This window comes from Passer montanus, unplaced genomic scaffold (genome assembly GCF_014805655.1).
Source record: "Passer montanus isolate IOZ18808 unplaced genomic scaffold, ASM1480565v1 scaffold153, whole genome shotgun sequence".
Taxonomy (NCBI): domain Eukaryota; kingdom Metazoa; phylum Chordata; class Aves; order Passeriformes; family Passeridae; genus Passer; species Passer montanus.
Window position 1 is genome coordinate 33,517 of NW_024362385.1, and position 12,025 is coordinate 45,541.

At 41.5% G+C, this 12,025-nt stretch overlaps 1 protein-coding gene across 1 annotated transcript; it reads right to left on the minus strand.

Annotated features, from left to right (window-relative positions):
• Window positions 1–1,406: 1,406 nt before the first annotated feature.
• SLC30A10 (solute carrier family 30 member 10) lies at window positions 1,407–11,794 on the minus strand. Its single transcript, XM_039702041.1, has 4 exons — window positions 11,200–11,794; window positions 10,695–10,778; window positions 7,004–7,240; window positions 1,407–6,282 (listed from the first exon to the last, which is right to left on the minus strand). Exons 1-4 carry the CDS (start codon window positions 11,711–11,713, stop codon window positions 5,807–5,809), a joined length of 1,311 nt encoding a protein of 436 aa, XP_039557975.1. The 5' UTR covers window positions 11,714–11,794; the 3' UTR covers window positions 1,407–5,806.
• Window positions 11,795–12,025: the final 231 nt, after the last annotated feature.

Consider the following 12,025-nt stretch of genomic DNA (forward strand, 5'->3'; position numbering starts at 1 on the left):
ATAGTATAGTATAGTATAGTATAGTATAGCATAGTATAGTATAGTATAGTATAGTATAGTATAGTATAGTATAGTATAGTATAGTATAGTATAGTATAGTATAGTATAGTATAGTATAGTATAGTATAGTATAGTATAGTATAGTATAGTATAGTATAGTATAGTATAGTATAGCAATTGTTCAGCCTTCTGCAATCATAGAGTCAATGTTTATTATTCCCTGTTAAGGGGCTCACCACTACCACACCCCAACATAACAAAGACATGAAGCTGTTGGAGCAACTCTGAGGAGGCCACAAAGTTGATAGGAAGACTGGACCTCCTTGCCTAGGAAAACAGGCTGAGAATGTTGGGGCAGTTCATCATGGAGAAGAGCAGGTTGTGGAGAGACCTCATAGCAGCCTTCCAGTATCTGAAGTGGGGTTACATGGAAGCCAGAGAGACCATTCCTCAGGAACTGCAGTCATAGGACAAGGAAAAATGGGTACAAATTGAAAGAGGGGAAATTTAGGTTAGATATAAGGAACAAATTTATTGTGAGGGTGATTAGAGACTAGAACAGGTTGCCCAGGGAATTTGTTTGGTGCCCCAAACCTGGAGTTCAACACCAGATTAGGTAAGGCCTTGGGCAGCCTGGTTAAGTGGGAGAAATCCCTGCACATGGCAGGAGGGGCAGGACTAAGTAATGCTTAAGGTCCATTCCAACCCCTTAACATTCTATGAATCTATGTATCATTTTAACTTTGTCAGGAATTACTTTAAATTCAGTTTTTCAGTTCTGTCTTTCAAATCACTAGTCATCCATCATCTACAAGCTGAGTAATACCAACCACACACAAAAGCCCAGGCAATATATTGCTGAAACATGAACTGAACTTTTTATGTAGCATTTATGTAGCATCTGCCACTCAGACAGACTCAAAGAATAAAAAAAACCAAAAGCCAAGCACAATGACCACTGCCTCCTTGTTGATTATTGTAAGCAAAATAAGTAGGGACAATTGGACACAATAGGGTAGGAACCAGGTGGCAGACACGTGATACTGAGGAGAGAGAAACATATGAGGGCACTTCCAGGATTGCTGCTCCAAAACCAGCACCTAACTCATAGTGTTAGACCTCATCCCATTTCTAGCATGTACATCCAGGTCATGAAAACCAGGAGTGAGAATCACAATATACACATTCAACTTTCTCCATGTGGCAAAATGTAAGGCTGCTTGTGGAAGAAAAACTTTTGGGTGTTGATTCCCTTTTCTTCTAAATACACACAAAATTTGCAACATTAACTGTCTCACAGGATGAGAACAAATTTTGCTCATACAAATGTGTTAAAATTATCCAGAGACACAAGCTCCCTACTGCTAGCATACATCAAGCTCAGAACAAAGTTTTATTTAAAAATACACTTTATTTACAAGACATTCAAACTTCATTTTGATAAAAGTATAGCTGTACATAAAACCTTAAGTCACTTCTCACTAATGGTTAATAAAAGCACAGTGAGATTCAGCAATCATGGAAATTACATTTTGGCACATTAAATTACTTAAGGAACAGAAAAACTGGAGGAAGCTTTTAAGCAACACAGCTCCATAAATGTAACAATCTTATACAGTGGCATCCTCACATCAAGGTATCACTGTTCAAATAAAGTATTTAATGTAGAAAGTGCTTCCACTGTACAGCAAAGTAGTAGAACATAGGAATGTTCATGGCTTTTGAATTATCTTTTATCAAGCTTTCCCTCAAGATGTTAACAAATGACCAATGAACCCTCCTGATTTCATTATATCTTCCCAGGTTTAGAAATCCCCCTTTCTTAAGAAGTTGACTCAGGTAGAGTGATTATAAAGAGTTGAATTATACATAAGCACATGTGTTCATATCTCAGGATGACTACTTATCTAACACTTCTACACAGACCACAGGACACAAAATAGTCCTCAGGGTAGCTCACATCAAGCCATCTATAGTACTTGGATAGTGAACTTCTCTTTGGGAAAAATTCAGGTGCTGGCATGTTCCCTTCAAAGTTCAGAATAAAAGGGAGTACTCAGGACAGTAAGCATTATAATCAGGAATGGGAGAGGGAAAGAATAGGAAAAAAATGAAGAAGGTCAAAAACTGATTTGCAATGGTAAGGTGTATCACATAGCAAAACCAGAAAGTGGGTGTATTTTAATAGAATGGAATGCAAAAATTAAACCAGTGCATAAAAAGGTATTTCTAAACTGTATTATTGGTAGATCACCATGACCAGGCTATCAAAACCATCCTGCTTTTATGGAGGAGACAATGAGAAAAAAACATTAAGAGGGAAAAAACAAACTTGTACTGAGTCAAGTACTATAAAGAAGACAAGGAAAAGGAAGTCAATTGTGAACTGGTAGAACAGAGGCAATACTCCTGAAAATAGTAGCAGTTTTCTTTATAATGAAGAATAAATGCCACATCTGCACTTAAGAGGGTTTCAGAATAAGAAAAAAAATTAAAATCAAATTGGCACTTTTGGCACGTATGAAAAGGTGACAAAGAATTGATTCCCTTTAAGAAAAGGCATACGACTGATGAAGGCCAGTAAATTGCTTTTGCTTTCAGTGTCATGTTAACTTATTCCAGGTTTCACATTTACTGCAGAATGATCTGACAAGCCTAGCAAAGGTTTTGTCATCATCCTACTAGGTCACATGCATGACTGGCTGTGGATCACATCCACAGGAGCTGGACAACCAGTTGAAAGTCACACACAGTTTAAGCAGATTTCCTTTGCTGCCAGCAGCAATGAAGGGACAATCATTGCAAGAGAGCCCAAAAACCAAGAAAGACAATCACAAGGCAGTGTTTGAAGTAGACAGAGAAGCACAATCAACCTGCATTTGTCAGGGAGGGAAACAAAGTGATTCAGCTAAAGAGGCCAGAATAGAGCTTTTATGACAGTGCAATAGACTACAAAATTGAATTTAGAACAAGTGCTCATAGATAAGGGCTAACATGGAAATATACTGTATCTCAAAAATGAGGGAAGCCTGCTTCAACAGAATTAGAAAAGATACACCAAGAACTGAAGGGAAACAGGCCAATACAAAATACACACGGATTGGAATTAAGTCTCCCACAGAAGTAGAGTGGGGACACACAGTACAGGAGAAAAATATTTTGTTACTCAAAGGAAGGCAAAGATGCTGGTCAGAAACCTTAGCTGAATACCCTGAAAGTCCCAGCACAAAAAAAGAGCAAGGTTTATCTCACAAATAACACAGCTGTTGGTTTTGCTTGCTGAAGTAATGAAGCAAATTTAAAATCTTTTTATCTAGATATGAAGATTTCTATAACCCTTGGTATTTTCCCATTTATTCACAGGAAGCAATTAGAGTACATTCAACCAGACAAGAGAAAATAAAGTTTAAAATGTTATTTCATTGTATTTTCAGGTTACAACACTTTCCAAAGTTTTAAAAAATACATAGCCACAGTTTTAACACTGGAAGAATAAAAATTGTCCATTTTGCCAAATGCCCCAACATCACACATACTAGTTTTCTTTAATCCCAGAGTAAATACTGCCATTCCAGCTTTCAACCATTTAATAAAACATGTATGTGTATAAATACATATATAAATCAAATAACCTGATTTAAGATACAAAGAATTATGAAAGGGTGCTTGTTTTAGAGGATATCTGGGAAGAAAATTCTTTGTCATTATTTTGGGAGATTTCCAGTTTTCAAAACCATGATAAATACATTTGTTATTTACATCTAAGCATCATCATAGGTGAAAATAAAGAGGAGGGAAAAAAAAAGAACAGAAGAAAGGGCTGTCTTACTTCATAGCATCCTTTTAAAAGACAGAGCAATTCTTACGATGTTTCCTGATTTACATTAACTCATGCAACAACTGCCAAGCAAGATCCTGCTGCTGCCCATGGACTCAAAGAGGCTGGAGAATCAAGCTCTTAATTATATTAACAAATATGTTGTTAATTTATATGATACAAACTTACAATGATATGGTATAAAATATCTTAATTCATCCAAAAATCTGTTTTAAAGGGGTAATTACAATTCTAGAAATGTTCTATTTAGACTAAAATCACTGCTTCAGTAAATACTACATTCCAAGCAGTAAGATATCCTACTGTGTGTTTCACTATTCATTGAATTATTGCAATCATCTTTATTAATAAGGAGTTGGCTGCTTTTAAGCCATCCTTAAAAGAAGATCCTGCTATCTTCCCAGCCCAGGCTGGAAATCTATTTGGCCTTTCTGTTAATATGTCACTGAGGCAAAGACAACTATTTTACAAAGGTGTCCCTGTGAATAAATAGATAAAATAGCCTGTCCAGGCCACACAGACCATTGAAAGGCTGCTTTTTGCCAGCAAATTATATTTGGAATCTTCTAGACCTGATCTGCACAGCCAGGGAGATCAAGCACTAGACTCAGTGTGGATTGAGTAGTGGGTTTCCCCTCCCAGAGACCTGTGGAACACACTGGACTGAATCTAGCACTGGGGACAGGGCTCATCACCTTGTTTTCCTTAGAGAACCCTTGCATACCTTCAGAAAGAGCAAGCAGCAAAAAGGTAGTGAACTGCTTCACTAAATACACTTTGAGGTACATGTTTGCACAGGGGGAGGAGGGCCAGGGCAGAGGGTAGGGTTCAAGGCATCAAGACCTTTAAAACCAGTCAACAAGAAACAATTGAGACTAAACCAGGAAAAACTTCCTGGTTTAAAATTTTTTTAAGCTCCCTCTAAGTGATAATACTGCATACAAGATTTTAAGGTGCTTCCTTAATTAATACAATATTAAATTACGCCTTAATAATAGAACTGCAGAATTTCAGCTGTTCATAAGAAACACATTAGCTTATTTATTCAGCACGAATAATGACGGACTCAGTGTTCAAGATAGTGCAATCATCCTGCACAGTGATGAAATAAGACCATAGCTCTTGGAATTTGTGCTGTCAGGAGAAGGCTAACAAGAATTTTAAAAGAGTGAGTTGTACAATCACAGCAGTGAAAAAGATAAAAGTTAATTGGATGACTGCCTGCATTTCCATTTGCTAGAATCAGTACAGCCAATGTTAGTAGGTACTTATTTGCTTTCATGACAAGCAATCTATTCCTTAGCACACTCATCTGTGATTAGGCTGGGACTCCAGTATTACTCGTAGAGAAGCAAGACCAGCTTCTGCTCTGTCCCTAAATACAGGAGTCAATCAAGAAAATAACACAAGTCATAATTCCTGAGTGCTTCCCCTTAGACACTCTTAATTTCTTTCACAAACTCCACTGGCCAGAATTGTTACTGTTAAAAATGAACTGTCCATGCAAAAATGGGGTTAAAGGATCAGTAAAGCATCTCTACTGAAGTCCTCTATAAATACACAGTACTTCAGCCCAGTACAATCATTACCTGGCCACAGGGCTTTCAAGAAACAGCTTGCTCCAGTAGGAAAGGCCAGAGGTTCTTTCCCAGCGCTACTGGCCATAAACTGCAAACCTCAGTGCAGAGAGTGAGCGACATACCCCATCCACTCTAACAGTAGGAAGTCAGCCTTAGTTTGGTAAGGAACTGGGTAAGGCTGCATCACAAAAATCACATGAATGCAACAGCCTTGGTGGAAATCTTAGTCCTTATTCCAGGTACAAGGGGGTTTTAGGTGTGTTTTGGTTTACAGCTAAAGTACAGAAATCTTTTTGCCACACAAACTCTGCTACAACCACTGATGCCCCCCTTCCCAGCCAGGATATGTTTGCTCCATGAGAACACGACACAGAGCAGAGCAAATTGCCTAAAATCGTGTACTACCCGACTGTGACTTGTCATCAGACACGTCACAATTTTTCACATTTTTCATGCTCTCCTCTGACACTGGGTCCTCCACAGGGATTTCAACGTCACTTTTCCTTGAACCATTGTCTTTGTGCTGTGCAGAAAGAGAGCTTTCACTTTTCTCCACGTAGCCATTTGTTTCAGCCCGGAGGGGCTCCCTCTGGCTGCAGCACAGATGAGAGTCACAGGCTTTTGAGATGCAGGGTGAGCTGCACAGTAGATGTGAGGTCTTGTGGTCAGCATACTCGGGCTGGATGGTCACAGAATGGACTCCTGTCTCGTGGAAAACCTTCCGTATTTGGTAAGCAGCACCTTGGTAATCAGAAGGGTTTTGGCACTTTATATGAAGAGTGGCGATGTTCCTCCCGCTTGCAAGCTCCCAGACATGCACCTCATGGAGGCTATTCACCCCTGGTACACGAGCTAGTCTGTCAGCTGGAAGGCATAAGGGAAAGGCATTAGGGGCTTGATGCCCTGCCTAATCAGCTGCTTCACTAGACACCCTATCCAAAAGCAGCAGTGTCAAAATTATCATTTTAGAGGAGATATACTTGGTACAATGTGTCTACTCCCAGCTGCCTTCAGTTTGGCCTCCAGGTGATGAACACAGCACCTTTCCTTTTGGATTCATCAGTCCCTCAGGCTCCCTAATGGCAATTTACCAGCTGTTCACAGAGGAAATATTACATCACTTCCTCCATCAAGACCCCACATCTTCTGGGTTTTTTAAGCCCTGAGAATGGGGGAATTCCAGAAATACCCAGTGTTACTCCACAATTAACCAGTGTGAACAGCACCTAAGAGCTACAAAGTTAACTAACCTTAATGGCTTTTCTGAAGCAGCCACTGCAGGGTTGGAAAAGATTGTAACTCAAAGTTGTTTCTTTCATAAATAACCCACACAAAGTATTAACAGCTCAAGACCTGGTATGTTTGATGTAATGTTGGACTACCACATTCTCAAAATGCATGCTTTAACTAATCCAGAGAGATTTGAGTGAGGTTGCTAGGACACAGGCATGTGACTATTTCTAACAGTTCTTGAGAATTTAGAGCTATTATGAATAAATAATCCAAACATGTCATTCCACAAGTAACATATGCATTGAAATACACCATTAAAATTAACAGCATTTCAACAACAAATTTGACTTACTCAGTAGTTGCATATCAACACCTTTGGGGACCATCTGCAACAAAATAGTTGAGGTCTCCTTTATAAGTGGGAATGCAGAAGACAAGATGATGAACACCATAACTATTGTCAGGCTTGGATCAATGTAGCACTGCCAATTGCACGGAGCGTCCCCCAGAGGACGTACGTAGAAGATAGTAGCAGTAACTACCACGACCACAGATCCAAGTGCATCTCCCATAACATGCAAAAGAACACCTGAAACAAACAGCACAATTTCCATTAGCAGGGCAGGTTTGCGGTTTTTTGCTTTGTTTTGGTGGGTTTTTTTTCTAGAGGGAGGTGTAATGCTGTGTTTTTCAAATATGTCCCACTTGACATGAAGAATGCACTATGCCAGCCATAAATAATCATAACCAAAGTTTTCAGTAACAGCTTTTGGAGAAAACAGCAAGAAAATACTGACTCTGAAGCACTGCTGTTTGAGTGGGATGCATTATTAAGCATGCAGGGTATGCTAGCGACTGCTGTCCAACTGGAATACCATGGTAACACAAAATGTGCTTGCTTAAATGCATGAAGATGATTAACAGATCCTGGCACATTAAATCTAAATTAAAAATTTATGACTAAATCTATCCATTCTACCCTGGGAGTTGAGAGCTGCAGACCACCTCCAGTCACAGTTACCTTCCCCTACCAGTTTCTGTGACACTGCTGAAATCAGAAAAATTGCCTAAGCAAAATCTAAACTGGCTCCAAATACCCTCAGACTCCAATTTTTAGATCAAACTAGATTACCAGTCATATGAAACCTTGTTTCATCAATACTACTAGCCTTCAGACCTGCCAAAAATCAAAATCTGGTTCTGGAGTCAGTCACATGGTTTAGTGCCTGGACTACTCTGAGAGGAATGCTGGGTACTTCTTTTTACATCTCATAAAGATGGTTTTGTACAAAAGGTAAAGACACAAAACAGGCTCTTACAGTAACATGTTTAGCTGCTCTTTAAACTACAATGACCAAAGCAGTCTTTCTGTTACAGTTACAAAAATCCAAGAAGTGCCTTTTTTTTCTATTTCTTCTTACTACTTTACATAAAACTCTCCTCTTCCCATCAGCGCTCAAACATACTCCAGTTTTGTTAGATTTTACTGTTCAGACTCAGATTTTATTCCAACCCATGCCTGAATTCAGAACATGTCTCTCTATATGAATTGAATTTCTTTGTCAATATTTTTTATTTGGGGACTGTGAGAAAAGAAAATGAATGATCTCTTTCTAACAACCCTATCACATACACTTTCAGGCAAGAAGCTGTAAAAGGCTCCCCCAAAACTCACTAACAACACAGCAAAGAGTTTTGATGGTGCTGGATACTGGATTAGCCCTAGAACTCTGCCCATGCTGGTGTTTCTTACCAGCTCTGTACACGCACCTTGATCTGTGCAAGAAATGAAGGCCACAACCTCTGGAATTCCTCCAAATCACTTGGGTCAGATAAGAAAGTACAAGCTCCTGGTGAGTCCAGCTCTTTCTGCTGGAGTCAGGCATGTTCTGCCCCATTTGGCAGACTACCACGGGGTTTTACTCCTCCCAACAGTGTTGCAGTGTTTCCTTTTCATTTACAAATAGGCCTGATTCAGCACAGGCTATCAGCTGTTGCACTAACAAGAGGGACAGGCAGGATGCAGTTACATTGCCCAGGCAACTAACAAGAGAGCACAGCTTATAAAGAACAGGAAAATGTTTCAGAAAGCCTTCTTTAGAGTTAAGAAAATAAAAGAATTAAAAAAAATTTAAGAAAAAAAATGAAAAAAATATGTCAGAATGTTGATGAATTAGTAATTAAGAATACAGAATTTGGAGAAATGTTTATTTTACATTCTTAATGTCATTAATACATATACCCTGGTAATGCATCACAGAATTAGGGCTCAGACAGAAATGTGTCCATTTCCTTATCAAATCCCAAAAAGCTATGATTATAAGCTGGAAAAAAAAATTAATTTTTAGTAAATGAAGTCAGTATGGTAAGACCATAGGCAGCAGTTTCCAACAGCTTGCATTCCAAAGTCTAACTGAAATACTCTATGTATGCTCAAGCAGTAAAAGGAATAATTTCACACTACAATGATTAATCCTGCCAGGAAGAATCTATGAATTCCTGTTCCTACCAGTTACAAAATCAAGGAAATCATTCCTCTGCCAATCCATTTTGTTCAGCCATGTTTTTCAGGGAGGCTCCCTGAGAAAAAGAATTTTTTGCCAAGTGACTGAGAAGTAAGTACAGCTCGTAACTAACTTAAAAGGAAAAGTATAGAGTGAATCAGAATTTCAGATACACGTATCTTTAGAAATATTCCTTACTTCTGTAGTCATAAAGAGAATAAAAATAGATTTTGCAAAGGTGACATACTAAAGTAACACATAAAAATTTCTTTTTAAAATCAAAGATGACCCATATCTTAAAATAACTGTCACAAAATTCTTTATCTTTCAGACATTTTTTGAAGTCTTCCAGCATCTTTATACCTAAGCACTGTTGTTCAGGCAAGCAAGGTCTTCTCTAAAGCAATTGGTTCCTCACTTTTCTCTCCTCCATCCCTGAGTGTGACAGTTTGCTCATCCTTCTCCAAAAATCTTACCACTATAATGCCATAATATCCAGTGACACTAACTTCTAGACATTCAAGTGTTGTGACTCTAGCACATGGTTTGATTTTCCAAAGCATCTTCCCTTACAGATGTAATTGTATAGTTCTGCAAACACTTTTGAAAGACACACATGGGGAAAAAAAAAAACCAAAACAAACCAGCAAACCCACATGCCTGACAGCCACATTGACCTCTCAAGCTGAATTCATGCAAAGCAAACTCACACAACCTTGGGGGAATATCAGCTGCTGATCAGTGACTGTAAGAAACCTGAAACTACTGTTCTGATTGAGGTTTCTGACAGTCCTTTCCTTGGGGACAAACTAAATATTGCATATCCCAAAAACATTTGCTTTTGGCTCTGCTCAGAGTAGGTACATAAACGTGTATGCAGAAAAACACCTACACAGACAGGGAGAGATGTGGGTAATTTATTCCTAGGAGTAGCTTTATGTTTCACTCCACAGATTCCCAGAGACCTGCCAAATTACAGTGTAGGAAGGGTCACACTTCCTGAGAGTGTCCTGTCACACTCTCAAAGGAATGGGTTCACACCTGCAAAAACACCATGCTGAAGCATCAGTTTCAGAACCCTTTTCCTTATGCTGACAACAAAACATGATCAACAGCAGGATTCAGAAGGATTTATGTTTTCTGCCCAAGAGCATTTTAAGGTTGAAAACTGCTCAACTACTACTCAAAGATTCACCTCATAGCTCCCTGTGTTACCTTCCTGTAAAGACTCTAATGACTTGAGCTTAGTGCAGCAGGGTTTGTGTCCTTTCCAAATGTCCAGCTGCACTCTTCTAAGAATAAAAAACAAAACGTGAGCACACTCAAAGCCAAATCAGCATGATGTTATTTTGTTACTACTTATGCTATTCCATATAATAAAAATCTTTCTGCTAGAGAATAACTGGATCCAATTACATGGATGAGTCTTGGACTTCTCTCTTTCTTACTGATATTTGTGGATGTGTATGCAAATCTGAAATGGAAACCATAGAGCATTTGAAGTTAATTTAACATGAGCAGTATACTCCTATGCCATACCTCTGATGTTCAAGGCTTCAGACTTTTTCTCTTTTTTCTTCTCAGACCCCTCTTCAGGGCTCTTTTGGTCATTTGGTGACTCACCTGCAGTCAAAGAAGAAACGCTGTGTTGTGTATAAGTTCTACAAACAGAAAAAACATCAACCTTCTCAAAACCAACTTACTTTAAAGATGACAAGAAGAAAAACAAAAGCAATTCAAAAATTTCCCATGCAGCTCCCTGGGCAACACCTTCCACCACCCTGGGGGCACGCCCAGCAGCCCAGTGTAAAGTACAAGGTGAAAGAGGCCCCGGGTGCCTGAGTGAGTTTAGTGAAACCCCCCCGGGCCCACGAGTGGCCTTGGGGCTCTGAAAGGGACCAGAGGATTGGGCCAACAGCTCGGCGGGTCCCGAGGGAAAACGAGATGGAGAAGAGGGGATGGGGAAGGATGAGAGGGATGCTGGAGGGAGGGGTGGGGAGAGATGCGGGACACGAGGGGAAGGCGAAGTGCAGCCGAAAGGCACCTGCTTCATTCTCCTCGCCGTTCGGAATGCTACCGGGCACGTCCCGCAGCGCGGCGGCCGCGGGCGGAGAGGGGGACGGGCGTCGCCCACCGCAGCAGGCGCCCCAGTCCTGGAAGACGAGGAGCCCCACGATATTGACGGCGAGGCCGAGGGTGCCGACGATGAGCACCAGCTGGGCGTCGTCTATAGGCTCAGGCCGGGCGAGGCGGAGGACAGAGTCCACGAGGATGGTGAAGCAGAGGGCGGTGAGGAAGACGGCGTTGCTGAGCGCTCCCACCGCCTCGGCGCGGCTGTAGCCGTAGGTGGCGCGGGGACCGCGGCGGCTGCGGCGGGCGATGCGCCCGGTGGAGAGCCCCACGCAGAGGGAGATGAGGTCCGAGAGCATGTTGAAGGAGTCGGACACCAGCGCGATGGAGTTGCCCAGGTATCCGGACACCAGCTCGGCCACGAAGAAGCCGACGGTGAGCACCAGCATGAAGATGAGGCGGCACGTCTTGCCCGAGTACCGCCCCATGGCGGCCGCGCACCGCCGGCCGGTAACGCTCCGCGCCAGCGCCGCCGCTCGCCCGCAATAAGTGCGGCCGGCCCGGCCCGCACCGCCCCGCCCGAGGGCACCGCCCCGCCCTGAGCAGCGGCGGCGGCGACACCAAATCAAGCCGACCTGGAGTAAAGACGAGTTAGATGGGCCGCGGAGAGGTGCAGTGCCGGCGGCGGCGGGAAAAGGGCCCCGGGGCAGGCAGAGCTACCCAAGGATGTGCTGTCTGCGCTCCTGCCACGCCAAGACGGTGAAGTTCAGCGAAGGATCCAATAACTACGGACCTTTGGT

Bases quoted from the DNA above. Each gene is read 5' to 3' on its own strand.
- SLC30A10 (XM_039702041.1), bottom strand. From the start codon at position 11,713: ATGGGGCGGTACTCGGGCAAGACGTGCCGCCTCATCTTCATGCTGGTG. The intron at 10,779-11,199 runs GTGCCTTTCGGC...CTTTGACTGCAG, and splicing joins CGGCGAGGAGAATGAAGCAG to GTGAGTCACCAAATGACCAA. The intron at 6,283-7,003 runs GTAAGTCAAATT...TATGCCTTCCAG, and splicing joins TGTTGATATGCAACTACTGA to CTGACAGACTAGCTCGTGTA.